The sequence below is a fragment of the Mauremys mutica genome, chromosome 11, assembly GCF_020497125.1.
Source record: "Mauremys mutica isolate MM-2020 ecotype Southern chromosome 11, ASM2049712v1, whole genome shotgun sequence".
Lineage (NCBI taxonomy): Eukaryota > Metazoa > Chordata > Testudines > Geoemydidae > Mauremys > Mauremys mutica.
This window is the reverse complement of record NC_059082.1, coordinates 37606874-37630268: the sequence shown is the minus strand read 5'-3', so window position 1 is coordinate 37630268 and position 23395 is coordinate 37606874. Positions and strand designations below refer to the sequence as shown.

The following is a 23395-nucleotide window of genomic DNA, read 5'->3' as shown; positions in this document are numbered from 1 at the left end:
TCGTAACCACTGCTCTCCCTGCCTGCCAGGGAAATAGCAGGCCAGATTTCCTCAGCCGTCCCCACAAAGAGCAACCTCGGAGCCAGGCTAAGTAGAGGGTTGGAGGAAGGAACCTGAGGGACGAGGCGGGCGGGATCTCTCCTGACAGATGGCCTCCATTAGAGAAACCTCAACCCATCGTCTCCCAGGCGCTGCAGCCTGCCAGGCTCTGTAGTCCGTGGGGCAGCCCTAGCGGCTCTCTTGGGCCTAGAGAGGTGTGGGGGAAGGGAATGTGTGTTGGGGACACTCCTTCTTGTTCTTTCTTTGTGGCAGACCCTGGTACAACCACACAGACAGGGGGTTCATCTCTCTGCCCCACTCACCCCTGCGGCAGTCTGGGCCTTTTCCCAACCGGCATCCTGGATTTGGACAGCGGGTCGCTTTTCTGGAGCTGCCCCACCCTGCTACCGGACTGTCAGCAGGTGCAGCATTAGCATCAGGCTCTTGTGCCGTGCTTGCACGGCATCCTCACGGTTGCTACCTGGGTAGGTGACAGGTGGGCTTGGATTAAGGGCTTTCAGAGCTGGGTAAAATAGCCACTTTTGGGGAGGGATGCTACAGGCTCTGTCTCACCACGATTAGCAGAGCTCCTGATTAGCAGCCAGGGGAAGGGTGGGAGGGATAGCTCAGTGGTTTGAGCATTGGCCTGCTAGACCCAGGGTTGTGAGTTCAATCCTTGAGGGGACCATTTAGGGAACTGGGGTAAAAATCTGTCTGGGGATTGGTCCTGCTTTGAGCAGGGGGTTGGACTAGATGACCTCCTAACGTCCCTTCTAACCCTGATATTCTGTGACAGAGGGCCAATTAAAAACAACTGTAGGGCTCAGCACAGATGATGCAACCTGCTCTCAATAGCATGGACACGCTGGGCAATAGGCCAAGACCCACCCTCCTGCCTGGAGTTTCCTATCAAAGCCAGAACTCCCTCCTGAGCTTGCTGTTTCTGGGGCTTCCCCCTGCAGGCAGGGGCAGCTCCAGGCACCAGCATGCCAAGCACGGGCTTGGGGCGGCAAGTCACAGGGGGCGCTCTGCCGGTCGCCCCGAGGGCGGCAGGCAGGCTGCCTTTGGCGGCATGTTTGCGGAGGGTCCGCTGGTCCCGTGGCTTCGGCGGACCCTCCGCAGGCATGCCGCCGAAGGCAGCCTGCCTGCCATGCTTGGGGCGGCAAAATGCCTAGAGCCGCCCCTGCCTGCAGGATGTCCTGTCCTTCCTGCTCAGTGTCCTTTGCCTTAGACACATCTGTTTGGTCTGACTGCCAGGAGGGGTAGCACTGCTCCCCTGTTCAGGGTCCCAGGACCTGATCCCTGCTGAGCCTGGCCTCACAGGGTATTTTGTGGCCTTGTTTAGTATCCAAAGAGAAGACACTGTCCTTAAAAACGTGCAGCATGGGTGGACGTTACTGTCCAAATCACACTGCCAGACTCACAACCCTCCATTCCCCCAAGATCCCAGCCTCCCTACTGTGCTTCTCACACTGGGTCAAATCCCAAAGTAAGCAGGTACAGCCTCACTGATGTCAGCGGAGACCTGCCCGCCCACCCTGAGGCCAAATGTGGCCAGTAACCTTGCTATGCCTGCTGCAAGGAGGAGAGAGTGTTGCTGACCTGCAGGATGCCGGAGCGGAGCTCCACCAGGAGATAGTCAGTCTGTCCCGCAGCCAGGAAGAGGAGCCCACTCCGCTGGCTTGTTGAAAACTGCAGGTGGAGCTGGACTGTGCTGTACGCCTCCACCAAGGGCATCTCCACATAGCCGTCTCCAAAGAAAGAGGCTGAGAGGGAAAGAGAAGAGGTTCATGGCCTGGGCTCCTGTTAGGTGACTCAACCACCGCATGGGGCCAAGAGAACCCCACTCCTCTCCCCTGCAGAAGGGCCTCTGCCCTGTGACCTAGCCGTGGGGCTCCCTTTGTAGACCATCAGCTGTGTTCCTAGGCAGTCCACCAGAGGTTGCTGGTGAGCGACATGTGACACACTCTCTTGTCAAAGGGGTGGATGTTTGGTCTACTGGACAGGGACTCGGGAGACCTGGATTCTATTCCCTGCTCTGCCACTGCCCTGCTGGGTGACATTGGCAAGTCTCTTAACCGCTTTCTGCCTTTGCTTCCCCTCCCACCCTTCATCTGCCTTAGCTGTTAGACTGTAAGGTCTTTGGGGCATGGATGGCCCAAGAGTACCTAGTCTCGATGGTGCCTAGCACATTGTGGCCCTGATCTCATCTGGGGCCTCTGGCACAACTGCATTACAACTGGGGCTGAGTGTCTTGCCCCCAGAGTGCCAGCTGCAGCCAGGCCAGGATGAGAGACGGGGAGTTAGGGGTTAAAGCCAACTCCATCACCTGGCAGTGCACACCAGCTGCCATCTGCAAGAACCCAAGTGTCTTCGCTATTCGGGTTTATTTTTTTCTGAGCAATCTTTGGTTTTTAACCTCAAGGAACCACTTATGGGGCTAAATTAATGGGAGATCTAATCTCCTTGCTGGATTTCCATCAGCCAAGAACTGAAATACTCTAACCTCTCCAGCCCCTGTGTTATTTCATCGCCCTGCAGCATTCAAAAACCCTGTGAAAAGCAAACACAAATACAACTGGAGGAAGCTGCATATACCCCTCACTGTCACTAGGTGGGGAAAGCAGATCAGCAGACTAACACAAAACTCAGAGAGGTAGCCCTGTTAGTCTGGGTCTGTAAAAAGCAACAGAGTCCTGTGGCACCTTATAGACTAACAGATGTATTGGAGCATAAGCTTTCGTGGGTGAATATTCACCCACGAAAGCTCATGCTCCAATACATCTGTTAGTCTATAAGGTGCCACAGGACTCTTTGTTGCTTAACACAAAACTGTCTCTTTTTGCTACCCGCTGCCCTCCTGAAGAGCATTATAAAACCTCTCACTCTTCTGGTGTTCAGCAGTGCATATGCCCAGGGTAGTGTTATTTATCTTCCTCTCAGGGGTCTCTGTTGGTGTCACCTTCAGGAGCTGCCCAGCTCTGACAGCAACATGCTTCACTCCACAGAAATGTGTTGCAAGTTGTTGGGCATTGGCAGCACAGGAAAAAGTAAGGCAAGCGCTTCAAACAAATCCTTTCCCAGGTGTCCCTTTCCAATGGGACGCCATGGAGCTGGGTGGTAAAGACGAGGAAGGCTGTTTCTCAGAGTGCAGCTAGCACGAGATTGGGCTGGAGTGAGATCTTTCCTGTTATCTTTTCACAAGAGCTGGCGTGTGAGCCCCAGCGTTCTGGCCAAATTCCAGTTTCAGACGTGGCTGGTAGAGGTGGAAAAGGCTCATTCGACACCCCACTGCAAGGAACGGACATAAGGCTTCAGTAGTGGCTGTATCAGTTCCTGGGCCGGAACCTCAACTGGTGTAAATCTGTGTAGCTCCATCCAAGTTAATAAAAGGACCTAGATGTACACCAGCTGAGGATTTGGCCCGCTGACCTTATTCTCCCCTTTGTTTCAGGCAAAGGGTATGTATATTCTACCAAAATTTCCTCTGCCATTGCAGTTGGATACTGTATTCTTCTTTATTTTCGGTGTACGTTACTGTGTGCTGTTGCTTTGCACCGTTCAATAGTTGCTGAATTTCACCCCCAAAGTGGCTTCGTTTCGGTGATAGGGAAGTTTATTTCTTTATACGTCTGTGTGTGCACTATGTATAGCTGTACAGCTATCTATTTTCCATACAAAAAAAACATATTCAAAGAATTTAAGATTGCAAAGTCAAACACTCCAAAGTTTGTAAATGCTAGAATTAGGAGCAATCAGAAAAAAAGCATGTGCTCCTGTAGTTAAAGACGCTCTCATAATGCATATGTCCAAGAGGGCAGAATTAACGTTGCTCAGGCAACCCAAATTTTGGCATTTCCTAACTTTTAAAACTTTTGAGTGCTTGACTTTGCAAAATTTTAGAACATTTTAATGTAATTTGTGTGTGTGTGTGTGTATTACTTAGTCCATCCCATGCTTTTCTGCACATTGGGCTACCCACATTTGCCATCCTTGCCTGTCAACTGCCCTTCTCTCCAAATCTTCCCATTTCATGTTGAGGTGCTTGATGTTGTTCAGAACTGTTCTTTTCCATGCCATTCATGGTCTTCCTCTCTTTCTTCTTGCGTTTTCTGGCTTCCATTCAAGGGCGGTATTTGGTAAGTGTTCATTTTCTATTCTCAGCACATGTCCCAGCCACTGATGTCTACTTTTGTAGATTATTGGTGAGAGGTATGTGTGTATGTATATGCATATATAATATGTATATGTCCATAGTATATATATGCATATATGTATAGAATATACGCATGGTAGATAAATATACAGAGTCCCAATCCGTGCAGTCTCTTAAATAAATATACAAGTTTAAAACAAAATTTTGCACATTCCAGAAGCAACCTTAACTCTGCCCGGTATCACTGCCCAGTTTCAACGTATAGATCAGAGATCCTCTTACATTTTCCCATCCTCCATCCCTGTTGTCATAAAACACTGCCCATCTGTCACAGACCCTTGCTGGTTCACCCACCCATTGGTGTCCAAAGACACCAACATCTTGCCTCTTATCCTTTATATACAGAACAGAGACTTGACTCTGCCCAATCCCAACAACCGTTTAGGATCAAACATGGCGCACCTTGGGAAACAGTCTGAGGATAAGAGGGTTTAGGGCTTGGCTATCCATGCCCTCCTCCCTGGCCATGCCCCTTATCCTGGCAGTCATGAGGTGGGGTGGCAAAGGAGCAACCATAACAGCTCCCCACTACACCAGGTTCTGCCGATGCAGAAGAGATTGTCTAGAGGCTGGGTCTGCTGGGTTTCGAGCCATTTTGCATCAGTGGAATGCTGCTTAGGCCCGGGCCTCTCATGTCTTCAGTGGATTTACTCCTGATTTACCACTGGTACAAATGAGAGGAGAATCCAGCTCACTCCTTGCAGCTTGTTTGCCTTCAAACAGCTCCTAAATATCAGCTGCCTTTAGGTCTCTGATTTTAGGAATTTCATCGTTGTGTCCAAACTATCACATTCTATGTGACGTACTTGCAGCTTTTAAGGACCTCAGAAGCTTTCCTGCGTGACTTGAGATTGAGCTCAGTTATCTTGGTGACTGAAGCTGACAGCTTCTAGAACTGACAGGAAATTAACCAGGCTTATCCCCTGCAGGTAAAATTTGCTAATACAAGCTGAAGAGGAAACAGAAAGCAAACACAGCACTTGGTGACTGCGGAACAGCATCTGTAAGGGACAGTTTGAAATAAGCCCATCTTTGGAAAGGTTACAGATAATTACACTGACTTGCCTGGAAGAGGCAAAGCCAGGGCTCCTGCCTCTTTGACATATTTTCTTATAGTTCAAAATCCTGTGTTTGGTTTTTAGCTAAACCTTGCTCCTTTGCTGCTCTACTCCTACCCATCACTTTCCCCTATGTAGGAGTTTGCCATCTGAGCTTTCAAATGGTCTTCTGAATCCCAGCCTTTAGGGACAGCCTCACGGCTTCAATAACTTAGGGGCGTCCCTGATGTTATTTAGACACGTAAACAGTGTTTTCATTCACCTGCAGAGCGGAAGCTGCCCATTGGTGTCCCTTTGAGAATTACATGTGTATTACATGTGTATTACACCTACTTTTGGCTGAGCAGAAGAAGCAACATGTACACGCTTGTGCTCGTTTGAAACCTGCCCTCCTAGTTAGCGCTGGGCACAGCTGCCAGCACATCTGAAGTGCTTGCTCATTTCCTGGTTGTTACACATGCCCTTGGAAGCCTGTTACACATGTGTCATTTTGGAAGCCTGGCCCAGATGAATCACAAGAGGTGTGCTTTTAGCCACAAGGGCGTTGTAAGTCACTGTCCTCCTCTGAACATTGCTCCTCTGGCCTTTTTTAAAAACTAGATTTGCCTTTCTTTACTGCGTTGGCTGTTTCACTAGGAGGCACTCTTCTCTCTGAACCGGCACTGAACCAGCGCCTGGCTGAGGCACGAGCCGGCAAGGCACTGCCAGATGTGTACGTAGGTACTTAATTGGGCATGACTTTGTGCTCTCTATCTCACCTTTACATTTCTACGGCATCGGCCTGCTTGCAAGAGCAGCTGCCATTTTGTGAGCAGAGCTGAATGCAGCGTTTCAGAGGAAACACACACTGTGCTCTGGCTCATAGAGAATTCCCTAAATTTTTGTTTCCCTGCTTCCCTTCATCTGAACGAAGTGGCACCCAGACTGATGGTAAATGGCTGCTCTGCATATGGAAAAGCACAGTCTTTGAATGAGCGGTAACCCTGAGCTTCTGATTAATGACACCTTTTAATAGGTTAGGCTAGAGGGAGCATGGTCTAGTGGATCTGCTGTTGGGCTGGCTTCTGTTCTTCGTTCTGATATTGACCTGCTGAGTACCCAGACCCCCTCTTCTCTGTATTTCTGTGTCCCTTACCACCCCTTGACTTCTCTATTTCAGCTGTAAGCTCTTTGGCTGTCTTTCCCTATGGTTGTCTTCACTGCAGAGCTCAGCTGGGGATGGAAGCCTGGTTTAGCCAAGCCCAGGTGTGAGCATCCCCAGTGCTAAGGGAACACTCAGGTCAGACCTGTGTAGCCGCATCCACACTGGGACGGTGGTAAATCTGGGTGAAGTGTTGGGATTTCTGGGGGCATATCCCTTGGTTCTTAGTGCTGCATGAGGTAGAAAGGCGGGGAAACATGGCCCCTGGGGCATTGTGGGAAGGTACTGGAGGAATATCAGGACCTGGGTTCTGTAACCCAGTTAACATCCTGTATCCACGCTGCAAAGTAGGTGGGTTAGACTAGAGCTCCCTTAAAGTGAAACCTGGGCTCTCACCTGAGCAAGCCCAGGTTCCAAACTCATATGAACCCAGCTAAAAGGCATTTGTGTGCACATGGTAGGGGCCATAGGGCTAAAACCCAGGTAGGAGCCTGAGCTTACTCTGCAGTGAAGACACACCTATGTGTTTGTACGGTGCCTAGTGCCATGTAGCTCAGATCTTGGTTGGGGCCTCTAGCTCCCACTGTAATACAAATAGTAATAAATAGGGTTGGGAGTTTGACCCTGGCCTTGGTAATCAGATTCATAGCTTGTGAGGCCAGAAGAGACCATTCTGTTCATTCTAGCCTGACCTCCTGCCTAGCACAGGCCAGAGAATCTCACTCAGTAACCTCTGCATCCAGCATGTTCTGTCCCACCTAAATCCCCCTGCAATTGCCAGAGAGGTTGTCCTTCAATTTCTCTGCCAAAAAAAAAAGGGTTGTATAATGTGCTGATGCAAGATAGCTGCCTCCAGAGAGCTCTGCATTTCCTTGGTGAGCGAATGGCCCTGCATACAGCCTGCAAAGTGCTTTGGGATTCTTCCCAAGGAAAAGCGCTATAAAACTGTGAATTATTGTTGTTTGTCTCCTCGTGTCCCTGCTTTATTTTAGCTTTATTATCTTTCTCGTCTCTGCAGCCGGCTCCGGATGGGGACTCTATCCAGAGGCAGTCAAGTTGCTGTGGAAAGGCTGTCTTGAGCTTAGTGGTCTAGTTTAAAACAAAGCTGAGGGTGTCTGGGATTTGAAGACGCAGGTAAAAAGAAAATGTTTGCACTAAATGTTCCAGAGTGATCTCGGATTTCTTTGTAAAGTATCAAGAGTTTGTGGGGGGATATTTAGATACAAAAGGTACCTTGTTCCCAACTCTTGCAATATCTGGTGTTTTTTCTTAAAGCCCCAGCTCCTGGAGTCCTGTGATTACACGAGACTCTCAGCTTTCATTTAAAACCTGCCCCAGGTTTCCAGTCCTCATGGCTGCAGAGAAGTTGAAAACATGACCCCTCATGGCTCTCATTTTTAAAAATCTCATGGTTTCTAACAGGGCCGGCTCCAGGGTTTTTGCCACCCCAAGCGGGGGAAAAAAAAAAGCCGCAATCATGATCAGCGGCAGCTCCACTGTGCCACTTTCTTCTTCGGCGGCAATTCGGCAGCAGGTCCTTCACTCCAAGAGGGACCGAGGGAGCCGCCGCCGAATTGCTGCCAAAGAGCCCAACGTGCCACCCCTTCCCCTTGGCCGCCCCAAGCACCTGCTTGCTGAGCTGGTGCCTGGAGCTGGCCCTGGTTTCTAAGCCAATCTTGGGATTGTTTTCAGGGCAGCCTGGCTCATGATTGTGGAATGTCTGGGGTTGAAAGTCAGTGGGGGTTAGGTGTCCAGATGCCCTTTTGTGCCTTTCAAAACCTCTCTCTTAATGCATGTGAAAACATGGGCACCTAGCACTGCATTTGCAAGTACTCCAGGCTTTGTGTAAAACTCCCCTCAAGCCCCTGCCGCTTTGCTTCACTCTTGACATGTAACATGCCCTGCTACTCCAGACCAGCGTCAAAAGATGGCCTCCACCCTGACCTGCACAACTGCCACTCCAGTCTTGGAGCCCCACACTGCTCTGCTACTACACTTTAGTCCTGGCCTGCCAGGGCCGGCTCCAGGCCCCAGCACGCCAAGCGCGTGCTTGGGGCGGCACGCCGCGGGGGGCGCTCTGCCGGTCGCTGGGAGGGCGGCAGGCAGCTCCGGTGGACCTCCCGCAGGCGTGCCTGCGGATGCTCCACCGGAGCCGCGGGACCGGCGACCGCCAGAGCGCCCCCCCCGGCGTGCCGCCGTGCTTGGGGTGGCGAAATTGCTAGAGCCGCCCCTGTGGCCTGCTCTTCCAACCCAGAGACTCCACCGAACTGTGCCGAAGCACTTCAGGCCTGACTTAGAATCATAGAATATCAGGATTGGAAGGGACCTCAGGAGGTCATCTAGTCCAACCCCCTGCTCAAAGCAGGACTGATCCCCAATTTTTTTTCCTTCCCCCAGATCCCTAAGTGGCCCCCTCAAGGACTGAGCTCATAACCCTGGGTTTAGCAATCTAAAGCTCAAACCACTGAGCTCTTCCCATCTTAGGTACCCCTCCCCCCGGCTCTGCCAGCGTATGTCTGTTCTGAAATGCAGCCCCCTGGACTATTCCAGTCCTGGATCCCGCCCACAGCTCTGCCAGTGCATGTCCACCTGCCCAGCTCCGCCAAAGCATCTTGCTCCTCATTCCCAGAATCTCTGTAGCTCGGATCCTGGGCTCCCACTCTGCCAACTGTGCTAATGTCTAGCAGCTTTCCAGTGTGGGGAAGTGTCTAGGATGAGACCATTACACTGAGTCCCAGCCCCAGCTGGGCTCTGGGATTTGGATCACTGTTTTTTTCCGATTACACTTTCCTCGTTGGGCTTCTTTGTCACGTGTTCAAAGACCCAGTGTAATTGGGATGGAGATGCTAACCTAGGGGGACATGAAGTTCCCAGTCACAGCTATTCTTAGCTAGCTCCTAGTTTAGCTTACTGCTACAATCACCTCCTTTGAATGATTAGCCCCATATGATCCGCCACTCCTGGCTGACTGCCTGGTTTGCCATTCATAAATAAGATCATCTGTGCTTTGGGGCAGGGACTGTCTTGTCTTAAGTTCTCTGTACAGCATCCGGCCCCATGGCACTCTTATTCTACGTGGGGTCTCAGGCACTGCTGCAGCATAAAGAAGTAAGAAGTGTCCGTGGTGCAGGCGCTAAGGTGGTTGAGAGAATGCAACTAATGTGGTCCAGCAATAGGACAAATCAACCCCTCTGATCGGAATTTTGGAGAGTTCAAAAGCCCTGAGCCCACAGCTAATCCAGTCATGGTGTCGCTCTCATCAGCTGGTGATTTGCACCTGGGGGAAGAAGTGGGAGTTTCTGCTTGTTGCTCGGGATTGGTGAAGCTGCTATCCTGTCTAAGGTACTTATCTGGCCCCATCACTATAGTAGCTGAACTCCTCCCAGGCGTTAACTGAGGACACTCCTGAGAGGCAAAGCAGTGCTGTTACCCCTGCTATAGAAGGGAGCCTGAGGCACAGAGAGTCTAAGGGACCTGCCTGAGGTCACAGAGGAAAGTCCATGGCAGAGCAGAGAACTGAACCCAGGTTTCTGGTAGCACTCTTACCCCCGGACCATCCTTCCTCACTTCCCTGTCTCTGTTTCTTCTGTTTCCTGAGATCCCCAAGCCCATTTCCAGTCCCGTGCCCCTTTCGGGTGCTCCAGCCCTGCTGCCCCTTCTCCCCCTCCAGAACCAGTCCGATGCACACCAACTCCCAGGGGAATGGCTTGTCCCTGGAACTGAACGCAGCCACATCGCTCTTCCTTTCCGAGTGGATAATAGCCGCAGTGTTCTCATCCTGATGGGCTGTGCTGTGGGGCTCAGCGGTCACAGTGACCGTCTCTGGTTGGGGTGCTCAGCCCTGGAGCTAAAAATACCTCCTGTTCCCAGCTCCAAAGGTCCCTCAGGAAATGACTTTCCCCTGCCTTGCCAGAAGCAGAGACCATGCGAGAGAAAGGCGTGCACTGAGAGGCCACAGTCACAGTTTCCAAGCGCTTGGCCAGCAGTCAGTAGATTATAGGCTGCTGCTCTGTGTTTCTTTTTTTGTGACCAGCCTCTCATGATCTCCCACCCTGTGTGATTACTGCCCCGGAGCGGATCCAGACAAGCGGAGGCGGAGTGCTCCATCCAGGGCTGCCCCGGGCTCCCGCAGGAAGCAGACTGTCAGTGTGCACCCAGCAGAAGAGCTGCCAATGGGCCAGGTCAGCAATGGATGAGTCTGGAAAGTGCTGGGTGTCACTCCCCACCCTGGTTCCTCTTTCGTTACTTCAAAACATGCTATTCTGGGCATAGCCAGTGTTTGGAGAGGTATTTATGCAGCTGAGGGGCTCCCCGCCCTTGCTCTCCCAAGCAGCGATGCTGTCGTAGTGGCTAAACCAAGCCGCTTTGTGCAGGGGCTGGCTGGCTTCTCTGCTTGGGTCCTCCTTTGTCTTGTGCATGGCAGCTCCCTCCACCTCTGGCACTGAGGCATCAGCCTCGCCTATAATAGGGCAAGAAAACAGGATGGGCTCTTTCCCTCCCCCGCCCACAAGATGAGTCACCCCTCAAGATGCTTAAGGAATCAGAGACTTCAAGTAATTCCCTAACTTGGAGCTGGCTGGCAGAGAATGCCCTGCCCTGGGGATGCTTCAGCAGGGTGGAATATTATCCGTTCCCTGTCATGAGCCAGCACGGGACAGCCTAGGCTTGGGGCCTTTATTGAGGGGGGAGATTTAGCCAGACCCAATTGTCAGCAGCCAGGAAGGCCCTGCTCTGGGAGAGGGGAGCCTTAGTGCTATCCTGGCTTAGCTCCTTGTCTGCTGAGGGAATTAAACCCAGCGTCTTACAAAGGCAGCACCCTCCATCAGTTAGTGTATCAGGTGACTGCTTTGTGATAGGGTGTTACCCCCCTCTCACTGACACTGAAGGGGCTAAGGGGAGCTGGAAAGCTCAGGTAGAGCATCTGGTGGCCACTACAGGGCATGGTCAGCAGAATGAAGGATGAGAGCCAGCGGGGGTGGGCCTGGGGAAAGGGCTTCAGGGCAGAAGGAGGCAGGAACCCAGGGGAATGGCCTGGGGGACCTCCCCCAGTAGAGAACTCCGGCAAGAGGCCGGGAGAAGCCACCGGGGTGGAGCAGGCTGCAGCGGTGGGCAGGATCTGGCCCTCCAGGGAGAAGGCCCGGGGAGGCGTTCAGCCATGGAACAGAGCCCAGGGAAATCTGAAGAGGGAGGATAGGTCCTGCCTGTGGTGGGCAGCAGTGGTTTCATTTGGGATTTTGTTGGGGATCTTGGGGGAGGGTGAAGCTAGAGAGGCTGGGGAGAATACCGGTGCACATTGGGCCCAGGAAGGGCTGTGGGAAAGGGCTGCTGATGGGCTGAAGGAGGAAGAAGCTGGGGAAGATGTGAATAGACAAACCTTGCCTGCTCGCTGCAGGGTCCCTGGGATGGCACCCAGAGGAGGGGGGTGGGCCAGGCCCACTTAGAAAAGTGCATTGACCCTGGAGACCATAGTCAGGCCAGGGAGTCTGGATCTGGATCAAAGACTCGGCGTGAAGTCGTTGGACTCTCATTTGTTGGGCTCTCTGTTACCCTGGATGCCGGGGGGTCTATAATGGATCAGGCCAGAGGCTGTGCCATGAGAAGAAGCAGACCCTTGTAAGGCTGGCGTGGCTGTTGGCAGGGGCGCTAGATGAGGAGAGCCCACTGTGCCATGCCCTGCCATGAGGGGGTTGCCAGTGACAGGGCTACTCTTGTGCACATCTGTCAGGCACTTTTGTGCACGTTGCCCTGATGTGTTGCCAGTGGCCTTTCCTGCGCTCAGTCACGAGCAGCCTTATTGGGGATTCATCTGAACAGAGACCGTCACAGCGTCTGGCACCGCTGGCAAGCTGAGATCGATGCATCCGAGCCCCGCTCCCTGAGCTGGACCCCACGGTGAGGACTCTTTGCTGTGCTGTGAAGAGGGGCATGCAGCGGAGAAGAATAGCTTCACTGAGAAGCGCCTGCCAGAAATCACAGAGCACTGAGCAGACGGCCCCTTCCTGTGTGCATGGCTGGAGAGTGAGGACGGAAGGAGGCGGGGGTGGGAGGTCGCGGGGAGAAGGGGGCAGGCAGGGCTGCCTGGGATTAGATGGAGATGGAAGAAGTCAGCTTGGAACATCAGGGAGGCTATAATTGCTTACAGCTGGTTCTGCAGCCTCTGTCCAAGGGGAAGTCCCAGAAGGCTCTTTATTAGTGGTAACAACTCATCCATTTCTGATTCCCTCTCATCAAAGCCTCATTTCACGCCCCTTTCCTGGTCTCTGTTGCCTGAGGCTCATGCTTGCTCTTTCTCCCGCTCAGCTTTTCTTTCTCCCCTGATCTCTTTACCCCTCCACTTTACTCTCCTTTCTCTCTCATGCACCTTCACTAGGACATTTTTCAACCTCCTGGAAGGTTCACAACCTGGTCCGTATCGGAACCAGCGATCAGTGGGCTCAAAGGCACCAAGGTCATGGCTCAAGCTGAAAGAGACTCTCCTTTTGCTGGAGCTCTCTGGGCCTCCAGCGACTCAAGGGTGTCCTGTTACGCCATGCAGACCTGGGATGAATGAACAGGGAGGTGGAAGTCAGTACCCTCTCCTGGGGAGGGTGATCCTTCCAAGTGTTGGTTCTAGTTGGGAGCTGAGGGAGGGACTCCAAACTGAAAGGACACGGAGACTGAATTTCCTTCCGGTCTATAGCTGAAGCAGATTGTTGTACCAATTCTTAGGTAGTTAGAGAGAGACAACTCAGTCACTAATCTGCAGTGTGGAGAACAGATGTGCAGCCTTCTGCTGTGATCATGGCCCCGCCGAGCACTAGGAGTAAGGCTTACAGTATCTGCAATCCTTCAGCCATCAGAAGGCAGGTATGACAGGTAACACTGGAGCAGATCTGATCTCATCCCTCAGAAGACTCTCCGGAACATCACAGGATGTGTGTGGAAGGACGTCTCCTGAGGTCATGCAGACATCTGTCTCCTCTCAAGTGCTTAAGAAGGGGAGAAGCACCAGGTCTGGCCTGTGGAATGGTCTGTGATGTTCAGTGTGACTCTCCGGAGCTGGAGCACTAAATCCCCCATCTAACACTTGGCGATGGTCCTTGAAGGTCAGCGATGGACTTTGTGGAAGGATACTGGCTGCTCACTGAACTGGTGCGGTTTCTCTAGGGAAGGGGACCACTGAGTCCCAGGCATAGGAATCCCTCATTAGGCTAGTGCCGTGTTCTAGGAAGGGTGGCACCGACTCCCCCTGACTCATTCCTTGTGCATTCAGTGTCTGACGGCCCCAACCCTGGGGGCTGAGGGATTGGCAGATTAAAGAGAGATCCATCCTCACACTCACCATGTAGCTGCCAATGGGGGCTTAGTTCACCCTGAATCACTTACAGCTGGTGGGCATGACCTGCATGAATCCAAACCACTGGGCTTTCAGCCCAAATGGCATTCATACCACATGGCTGGGAAGAGGAAGGCAACTCCAGGTAGTGTTAGAATGGACCAAGTTTGTTGCTGCTGTAAGCAGATGCAGCCCCCTTATCTACTCTAGAGTTGTGCTTTTTTCCTCCAGAGCTGCACGTAACCCAGCAAGTATGTTTAGAAGTGCACCATTGTGTAACAGTGCATATACTGTGTGTTGTGTGTGTTTGTGTATTTGGATGTGTATATGAGAAGGTAAGTGCGTAGGAGAATGAGACTGGGTGTGAATGTGTGTTGTGGGGCATATTACTTCATTCACAGCTCCAAAAGTCCCTATCTGATACTCTAGGGCCAGGACACACACACACACATTCAAAAAACCCATCAAGTCGTTTTCAGAGACAGTGGGACAGAAGGCAGGGGAAGGGGTTTGCATGGACACACAAGTGGCGTTTGGCTGGGTGTTTCAATGTGTGCGTGGTATTTATATGTGACAGTCAAGCTGTGTGTGTGCTGTTCAGATGTGCAGATGTATACATGGGGATTAGCCTGAATGGGGCTCTATGAGTGTCTATAGGTACGTTAGCACCTGGCTCATGAGTTCCCTACAGGGGGACTGTGGACACATTTCAGGAGGTTACAACCACCTTCCCTTTTATTGTTGGATGGCAGGGGATTCCCAATAGTATGGGAGCAGGGTCCCAAAACTTAGTTCTGTTATAGCCAGAGGTGACAGTATGGGACAACTTGAGGATTGCTGTGTTTGAGCGAGGTGAATTCTGCAGAATAGCTGCTATTCACAATGGCTTGCATTTGAAGTGAAGTCACTTCGACCGGGCCCACACCTGTTTTGTATGCAGGGCCAGGTCCCGCGCCTAAGAGGGCCCCGCGCCCACGTTTAAGAGGGCCCCGCGCCTTAGGCGCCTTTTTAATTTTTTAATTATTTTTACTCATCCGGCGGCACTTTGGCGGTGCGGGGTCCTTCCCTCACTCCGGGTCTTCGGCGGCATTTCGGCGGCAGGGGGTCCGCAGAAGACCTGGAGCGAGGGAAGGACCCCCCGCCGCCGAAGTGCTGCTAAAGACCCGGACCGCTGTTGGGTATTCGAATCGGGCCCCGCAGTTCCTAAAGCCGGCCCTGTTTGTATGCACTCTTTGCAGCAATTCTAGCAAATGCATTTATTGGCAGGAGTGTTGTGCCAAAACAGTGAGTGGCAAGCAAGTCTCGCAGCATATTCAGAGCAGGTAATTTAGTGTTCACACCTGATTCAAAGATTCATGCAATCAGGGTACAGAGACATGTGTCCAGTCGAACCAACTTGAATTCAAAGTATCCAGTGCTCCCAATGAGTGAGCAAAGGAATAATGCAATGAATATTTTCAGAGCGTGATTATATCTGGGCAAATCACAGACAAAAGAGACAGAATTCACAATAGATGATTTGTTATGGATCAGTTGCCCAGCTCTGATATTGGTGTATGCTTCAGTGGTTTGGGGCATGACCATACAGAAGGGCAAGGAATACGCAGGTAGCCTAAGACTAAGAACTGTTTGGGTAAGTGACATGCTAGGCCTTTTTAAGGCTCATGCTAAAGCTGGGAGGGCCAGAAGTTGTTGGCCTCCGTAGCTGGGCCCTAGTCTCAAACCTTGAATGCTGTTGCGTGCTCTGCATTCTGGGTGTCCTGAGTCGGGAGTACCAGAGCATGGACTGTTAATGTCCAGAGGCACTAAGAGGCTGCGACCGATCGTGTTCCCATCAGAAGGTAGCCGGGGACCTCACAAAGCGCCCAAAGTGTGGCAGGGGAGAGGGCTTGCAGCATGACAGGGTTGAAAAGGTTCTTTGGAGGAGGATCCAGATTTATCCATCCTTATACGCTGAGCTTGGTGTCCAGCCCATCAGCAATCTCGTTCTTCCTTTACAACAGAAGGGAGCGGGGAAATGATTGCCTCTTTTAATTATGGTTGATGTGACAGCTTGGTATTTTCTTTCCCACTAGGGGGGCACATTGCTACCATCAGGCAACTGGACTTCTGCCGCCAGGAGGAGGCCTCCTTGGGTGGGATGAAAAAGCTCCCAAGGGCAGGAAGGTTTTGCCTCTCCCTTGTTTTGAGTCAGATCTGCTGTGATCTTTACCCGCTACTGTGAATTTCCTCCGAGCGCAGCTCTGCACGTCAGTTTGACCCATGTGCACCGAGATGTAGGCAGCCTCCCCTGTCAGCCTCCCTTGCTCAGTGCGGGCAGGGGAAGATGCTGGTGTGAAATCTGAATGGCTGGGCAGGTGTTTCTCAAGAAAGCCAAGTGCTTGCAATTTACGGGTATGTCTTCAGGGAATCACTTCTGCCCAGGGAGGGAATGGGAAAGGAGGTGGGTCCCAACGGAAAGTTTCTATGCGCAAACTCTTTGGACACTGCGTAGCAGAGAGACACATAATCTTTGACCAAGATTTTCAAAAGTGGCCAGAGATTTTGGGTGGCTCACTGTGTGTGTGGCCCAACATAAGACACTTTAAAGGGGCCTAATTGTCAGAAAGTGCTGAGCACCCACCACTCTGCAAACCACTCTCTCTGTTTTAGGGTTTTATGCTGCTACTGCCCATCACCATAGCAACTGGGCGCTGTCCACAAACAATCAGTAGTGTCTGATGAACTGCATAGATTCTCTGGCTCCTTCCTTTCTGGGGTTAAAGCTCTGCTTGGGGTAGGGATTTTTTTTTTTTGGTTAAGTATTATTTTCCTGTTTTTTAAGGTTGATTTGTTTCAGGGTTGGTTTGTTGGTTTTTTTCTGGTAAAGAGGTGTCAGTGTTGTGAATGCCTTTCTTATGGTGGAAAGGCCCTGGAAAATCAGGCCTCTTTTAGGGATCTGAAGTTGGGCACCGCAAATCACTGATCATCTTTTAATATCGTGGGCTATAGCTAAAACTCAGCTTGGCTTCCAGTCTGGCAAATGCCAATGCTATAATGGTTCCTAGTTTGCTTTTGCTAGGAGAAGCCTGTTTGAGAGAGAATGTGCACGTGTGTACCACACCTAGCACAAGGAGGCCCGATCCTGGTTGGAGCCCGTTAGCACTACTGCAGTACGAGTGATAAAGAATGAGAACGTTATGGGAAATCATAGGGGCATGTGTGCATTCATCTGTGGGGAAGGCAGCATGGATGCGTGGGGATGAGGGTGTGCATGTGTGTGAAAACACACGTGCCATGTGAAAGTGGGTTTGAGGATGTGTATATGAAAGAGGCGATTTGTACATGTTTTTAGGAGAGGTGTGATGGAGAGAGAGTAGGTGTGCACATGTTCCAGTAATTTAGGCCTGGAAGTCCTGAGTTCTAATCCCATCACTGACACTGACTCCCTCTGTGGCCCTGGGCAAGTCATTTATAACTGCTCCATGCCTCAGTTTACCCCTTTGTAAAATGGGGATAACTCTACTTAACTTGCCAACAGGGCTGTAGTGAGGCCTAACTCGTGAAAGCATATAAAGCACTGAGAAGATGAGTAGTGCTAATGAAGTCTTACTGAGTGTGTCACTGAGACAGGGGTGTGTGTATGTGAGAGAAAGTGAGAGAGGGCAGGTGTGTGGGAGAGAGTGGGGTGTATGCATGTTTGTGCGTATGTGTGCAGGGAGGGAGAACAGCTTGTCAATTGTATACAGAACATTAGAGCTTGTTCCAAGAAAACCACACACGCGCGCCCTCCCTGAAAGGGGTTGTGTGTTCCCAGCCATTTCCTGCTCTCGCCTCACAGTTTTCTTAAGGTGGAAAAACATGCCAGGCGTTAAGGTTCCTTGTTGCTGGGAACAGCTCCTGGCTTGTCTGTGATGGTGTTTGTGGAACACGGCTGGGAGCAACGCTGCTCATTATTTCCTGCCAGGGAAGGAGAAACTGGAGCTGCCTTTCAGAGGAGGGGAGGTGACTGGGGACAAGGAGCCCTGTGTTCACCTGAAGCAGCCGTTGGGGTGGGAGACGGGGGACCCACCCAGTTCCCTCTTGATCTCAAGGTGACATTAATCCTTTCCAGGCAGCCACAGGGAGGCCAAACCCTCGGGAGTCTGAGTGCCAGGCTCTGTGGGGCTCTCTGGGGAGAGGTTTACCCTCTAGGGATAGTAAGATCTGGTCTTTCATCCTGATCACCAAGCACAGCATGGCTGCACCCAAGGCTGCTCCACAACTGGGCTCTCCTAAGGCAGGCATGGAATGGAAGCTTGGAGCCTTCAGTGAGCAGCAGGTTATCTGAGCCTGCCCCAGCCCAAACCCTTGTGAGTGCAGCCCTGCAGGGAGCCCCTGGAGGATTTTCCTGCCCTGGAGCCGCTGGGGGCTGGGTCTATCTGGAAGCAGCAGCGCCATGAGGGCACTGCACGTGTTGCATACACAAAGCCCCAGCCATAAGGGTGCCTTTGGTGTCTATAATCCCACCTGCCCCGTACACCTGCAGCACCAGAGCCATTGTATTACGTGGATCCCCCAAGGGTTTCCACCCTGCTTCCAACACAGCCCTCATCCTCATTCCCAGAAGAGCTGATAGCTATGGGCCCAATCCTGCAAGGCGCTGAGCTCCTCCTGCCATTTCAAAGGGAAGGGGGGCCTCTTGGCAACACCTCAGAGGATTGGACCTACACAAGTCTTCCTCAGGAATGGGAGTCTCTGCTAACGCCATCCCTCTTGTTCTTAGGGACACAAAGGTTGCCAGACTGGATCGGACCCCAGGTCTGTCTCTCCCGGTACCCTGCCTCCAGCAGGGCTAGTACCAACTGCTGCAGAGGAAGGTACCAGAGCCCCTGTAGTGGGCCATGATGGCACGACCGGCCCCTAGAGGAAGCGTCTGTTAGCGAGTGGCCTGTGCCCTGAAGCAGGTGGGTCTTTATCCCTTACGAAACCATTGTTGTTACCCCGTCCAATACCACTCAGGAGGTTCTCATTTTCCGCCCTCTTTGTCTGCTCCTGGCCGAGGTCTTGGCCTCCAGCATATCTTGTGACAAGGAGTTCCGCAGGCTGCCTGGCCTCGAGGGTAACCACGTTTCCTCTGATGTGTTTGAAATGTGCTGCCTTTTGATGCTATTGAGCATCCCCCTGCTCTTATATTTGGAGGGGGTCCCATTTGCCTTCCCTGGACCAGCCATTACAACGTATAGCTCTATTCTCTCCCCTCTCATTCGTCTCCCCTCAGAACTAAACAGGCCCAGTCTTTGCAGTCTCTCCTCCTACAGAAATTTCCCAGGCTTTCAATCTTCCCCCTTGCCAGTCTCTGCACCCCTTCTCCCTCTCTCTCTCTCCCTGTATTTTTTTCTCTCTCTCCCCCTCATTCACCCCTCTCCTTCACTCTCTCGCTGTCCTGCGCCTTAACACTCCTCTTCTCTTGGCTCTTGTACATTTTCTCACATCTCCGATTTCCATCCTTAATTGCAGGGGGGGTGGGATGGCTCTTGCAAAAGCCTGGGACTCAGTGGACTGTCTCTTCCCCTGTTGGGGGTTCCTCCGCTGTTGGCAAAGCAGAGTGTCATACAGGCCATAACTACACACACAAAAAGTGGACCGCATTGACTATGCTGGGTCAGTTAAAGTGGCACAACCTCCATCCTGTGGATTCAGTTTCGGGGATATAAAGGTGCTCGTGCTGGTGTAGCTCACTCTTGTGAGTTCAGGGGAATGCGCTGTACCAGTTTAAAGCACCTTTATATCAGTATAGCTGCGTCCACCCTTGGGGTTTTACTAATTTCAATCCATTGTATCAGGGCAGGGCCATGAGTGTGCTGCTATTGCTGTGCTTTACCGCCTGCTCAGATCCCCCGCAGGGCTTAGGGTGGGTCCCCATGCCCTACGTGTGGGGCACTCTCCCAAGCCCGGCTCTGCCCTGACAGCTCACCGGCTGGCCCGTGCACAGGGGACACTGTGTATTCCTTGGTTCACAGCAATGCGGCCGGAGGCAGCGTCATCGGAAGAAGCATTCCAGGGCCTCAGAGTTTTTTATGACTTTATAAGGTGAAAAGCTCCCTCAGCTCTGAGCCAGCTCCTCTCTGGGCCAAAACCTTCTGTTTGGGATTTCTATGCAAACAATACGCAGCTGCCTGGCTGAGGGACAGAGCCCTCCTGACTGCAGTGGGGAAATGCTGACTTACGCCAGCTGAGAATCCTGCCCTGGTTCAAGAGCCAGGACTGAATCAAAGCCCTGGATCCACAGAGAACTTTGGATCTTGGTTCGGTCTCAGAAGTTGGTACCAATATCTCCCCCAGGTGCAGAACTAGAAACCATGATCGAAATCCCTGTATGCTGGGGAGGTTCAGATCCCCGTGAGCGTGAGGGGATGATGGAAAGACTCTAGCTGTTATTCCAGGATAACAGCCCTCCCAGCATATGCTGCAGTCAGTTGCTCAGCTCCATGGGTAGCTCCCTGCTCGCCGGCCCCTCTAACCCTGGGCTGTGCGCTTGTGATCAGTCTGATGAGAGATCTGCATAAAGATTAGACCTAACAGTCTGAATTACCAGGCATGATTGAGGACACTGTGGACGGGAGCTTCTAGTAGAAAGCCACAGTACCAGCCCTGTCTCTTCTCCCCAGGGCCCCTGGGGCTGAGTGTGTGTGCGAGGGATAGAGTGACCAGATGTCCCGATTTTATAGGGACAGTCCCGATATTTGGGGCTTTGTCTTATATAGGTGCCTATTACCCCCCACCCCCGTCCCGATTTTTCACACTTGCTGTCTGGTCACCCTAGTGAGGGGGATGGGACAGGAAGGGCCCCCTCCTGCGCCTTGGGGTCTGATTGGCTTTATTAGAAAGGCGTCATTGTATTGCACGTTCCCTTAATTGTATATAACAGTTTTATTTATGGCCGGGGAGGAAATTAACAACTCGCAAAGCAGGCTAAGGAAAACACAGCCTCCACCGAGCACACTTGAGGGTTGTCTGTGGCTTTCCTGCCATTCAAGGGTGTGTGTGTGTGTGTGTGTTTTCTGGGCAGGAAAATAAATGTAGAGGGTGGGGAGTTGGAGGCGGGGGAACCAAACGAGGTTTGAAGACTTTTATGTAGTGGAGCTGACACTAATAATGAGACCTTGGCCACTGTGTCTGGGTCCATTTCCGTACCAGCGTGCAGTGCCAACCTCGCCTGGGCCTCAATGCAGGCTTTATGTAGCCTGGGTGGGACGGCTAGGGGGATTCGAAGGCATGCCCTGGCCAGGCCTCTGCAGCGATGAAATCCGTGGCCCAGGCCGGCTGCGGTGGTTCTCCAGTCACCTGTGCGGAGATCCAGAGGCCTTGGACAGGACTTGTTGTTTTCAGGTCAGTGATGGGTTGAGAGTGGATGGAAGCGATTGGGCAGCTGCGGCTTCCCTCCATGTCCACAACCCCCGGGCGAGGGCTTGGAGCACAGAGGGGAGCAGCGTGTCACTCCAGGAGCGTGTTAAACCTGTGATTTGCACTGGCTGCCTCTTGGCATCTGGCTTGATTTTAGTATGTTATCCTTGAGCACAAAGCCCTAAATGGCCTGGGATCTACCTGGGTAGGAAACCTCCTCTCTCCCTATGAGACAGGGTTACAGTGGTGAGCAGAGGCAGCTGGGCTCTGGTCCCAGTGGTACAGAAGAGAGGGGGCTGCTGGGTATTCTCTGCTAGGGCCCTGTGCCTTTGCAGGACTCTTTGTCCATGGTGGCTAACCTGCAGGGCCATCTTTTCCCACTGGCTGGCTGCAGGGAGCTGGGGCAGGGTGATAAGGTTTCGTATCTCCTGTTTATGTTAGTGCAGTTAAGAGGCTGTTCAGGGCACCTCTAGAGTTTGACACGGGGGCTCTCTTGTGGAGTTGTTATAAATCTAAATAAATACATGCCGAAAGGAAAGAGCCTCCCTGGAAATGAAACACTCAGGCCCCTGCCCCGGAAAATAAATAGAATAATAGATTCCAAGGGTAGATTGCCTGCTGTGATCATCTAGTCCGACTTCCCGTGTAACACAGGCCAGAGAACTGCCCCCAAATAATGCCTAGAGCAGCTCTTTTCAGTCTTGATTTAAAAATTGTCAGGGATGGAGAATCCACCAGGAGTTAGTTACACTCACTGTTAAAAATCGACATCTTCTGTCCTATCTGAATTTGTCTAGCTTCAACTTCCAGCCATTGGATTGTGTTCTGCCGTTCTCTGCTAGATGGAAGAAACCATTATCAAGAATTTGCTCCTCATCTAGATACTTATAATGTTCTCCCCTTATCTGCAGAAAAACATGCCCGGGGGTGGGGGCAGGGCTCCAGATCCGGGGCTTTTGCCTGTTGATCCTTAATTTGGCCCCATGTTAAGCCTTCAGCAAGGCAGCTGTATCCAAGGGTTAGAGCTGGCGGCTGGGAGGCAGGGATCCTGGGTGCTATGCCCAGCTAACTCTGCCACCATGAACTCGTGGGTGAGTTGCTTCCCTGCTCTGTGCCTCAGTTTCTCTGTCTTTAACATGGAGATAATGATCCTTACACCCACGGCCCTCAGGTGCTTTGAGGCCTTTGGATGAAAAGGGCTATAGAAGTGACATTGTTATGACTGAACCTGTCCCTGGAGGCTGGGCTGGTGTGATTGCCCTTGGCAGGGGGCAAAGGGGATTTGCCAAGTAGGTTTGCCAAGTTAGCCCTATTTCCAGGGCATTGGCCTAAGCTATTTCAGCCTGAAACTCAGCTCGCAAAGCCTCCACCCATTCATTCTTGTTTTTTAAACCACATGTGATTGAAATTGGTTGCATGGTTTTAATCTCCCCCAGCTGGTTCCTTCCTCAGGAGGAGTGGTGTGGGAAGGGGCTCTCTGTGAGGGCCAGCCAGCTGAGATCCCTTGAGAGGAACATGAGACCTATTTCCGCTGGGGGCTGCCACCGCCAATATGCTCCTTGCCCAGGCTGACCCCATGTGGCTCTGTTCAGCTGTTTCTAAGTCTTCGGTTGGCAAAGCAGAGGAGAGGTCTGGTGCTCTCCGATTGTTTGCTACTTTACTGTACTCGGGAAAACTGGTGTGTCAAGGACATTTGCAGTGTAACATGCGGGCTGGCTCAGGGCAGTTAGAAATGCATCTTTTTAATACACTTCTTGTCCGCCTGGCTGCCTGTCAAAACACATATGGCACCAGATCCTCAGCCGGTGTAAATCAGCCATGACATCAGTGGGACTACCCTGCTTTACACCCATTGAGATCTGGCCCGTTGTTCCTACTGAAACAACCCAGATCTGTCACACAAAACTCCTGAACTGTATGTGTCAGAGTTGTCTCTGGCTTTGCAATTCAGTCAGCTAGGGCCATTCTGTGCTGCTAGCCCTTTGGGTGCAGAGGCCCTCTGTATCAGGAGCACCCTTAGGAGAGGCCCCTCATGGAGCACCCTTTGGAGAGGCCCCCATGCTTGCAGTGTCATACAGTGTGAGTATTTTCTGTACAAGTTGCAGTAGCACTAATGGTGGCTGTCCAGCTCTCTGTCTGTATCGGTGGTTCTCAACCAGGGGTCCGGGGCCCCCTGGGGGGCCATGAGCAGGTTTCAGGGGGTCTGCCAAGCAGGACTAGTGTTAGATTCACTGGAGCCCAGGGCAGAAAGCTGACACCCC

The 23395-nt window shown here is 52.0% G+C and overlaps 1 protein-coding gene and 1 long non-coding RNA gene across 4 annotated transcripts in view; one reads left to right on the top strand and one right to left on the bottom strand.

The window, feature by feature from the left end:
- Positions 1–10569, top strand: part of LOC123343659 — a 51273-nt gene extending 40704 nt beyond the window's left edge. The window contains exons 3-4 of the long non-coding RNA XR_006572308.1: positions 7473–7588; positions 10488–10569. This is a non-coding gene — a long non-coding RNA (uncharacterized LOC123343659). The remainder of the gene's footprint in view (positions 1–7472; positions 7589–10487) is intronic.
- CSPG4 (chondroitin sulfate proteoglycan 4) overlaps positions 1–23395 on the bottom strand; it is an 82915-nt gene that overhangs the window by 35750 nt on the left and 23770 nt on the right. For all 3 annotated transcript variants that reach the window (XM_044978891.1, XR_006572306.1, XR_006572307.1), the window contains exon 2: positions 1642–1805. In XM_044978891.1, coding sequence (XP_044834826.1) covers positions 1642–1805 — 164 coding nt within the window. The remainder of the gene's footprint in view (positions 1–1641; positions 1806–23395) is intronic.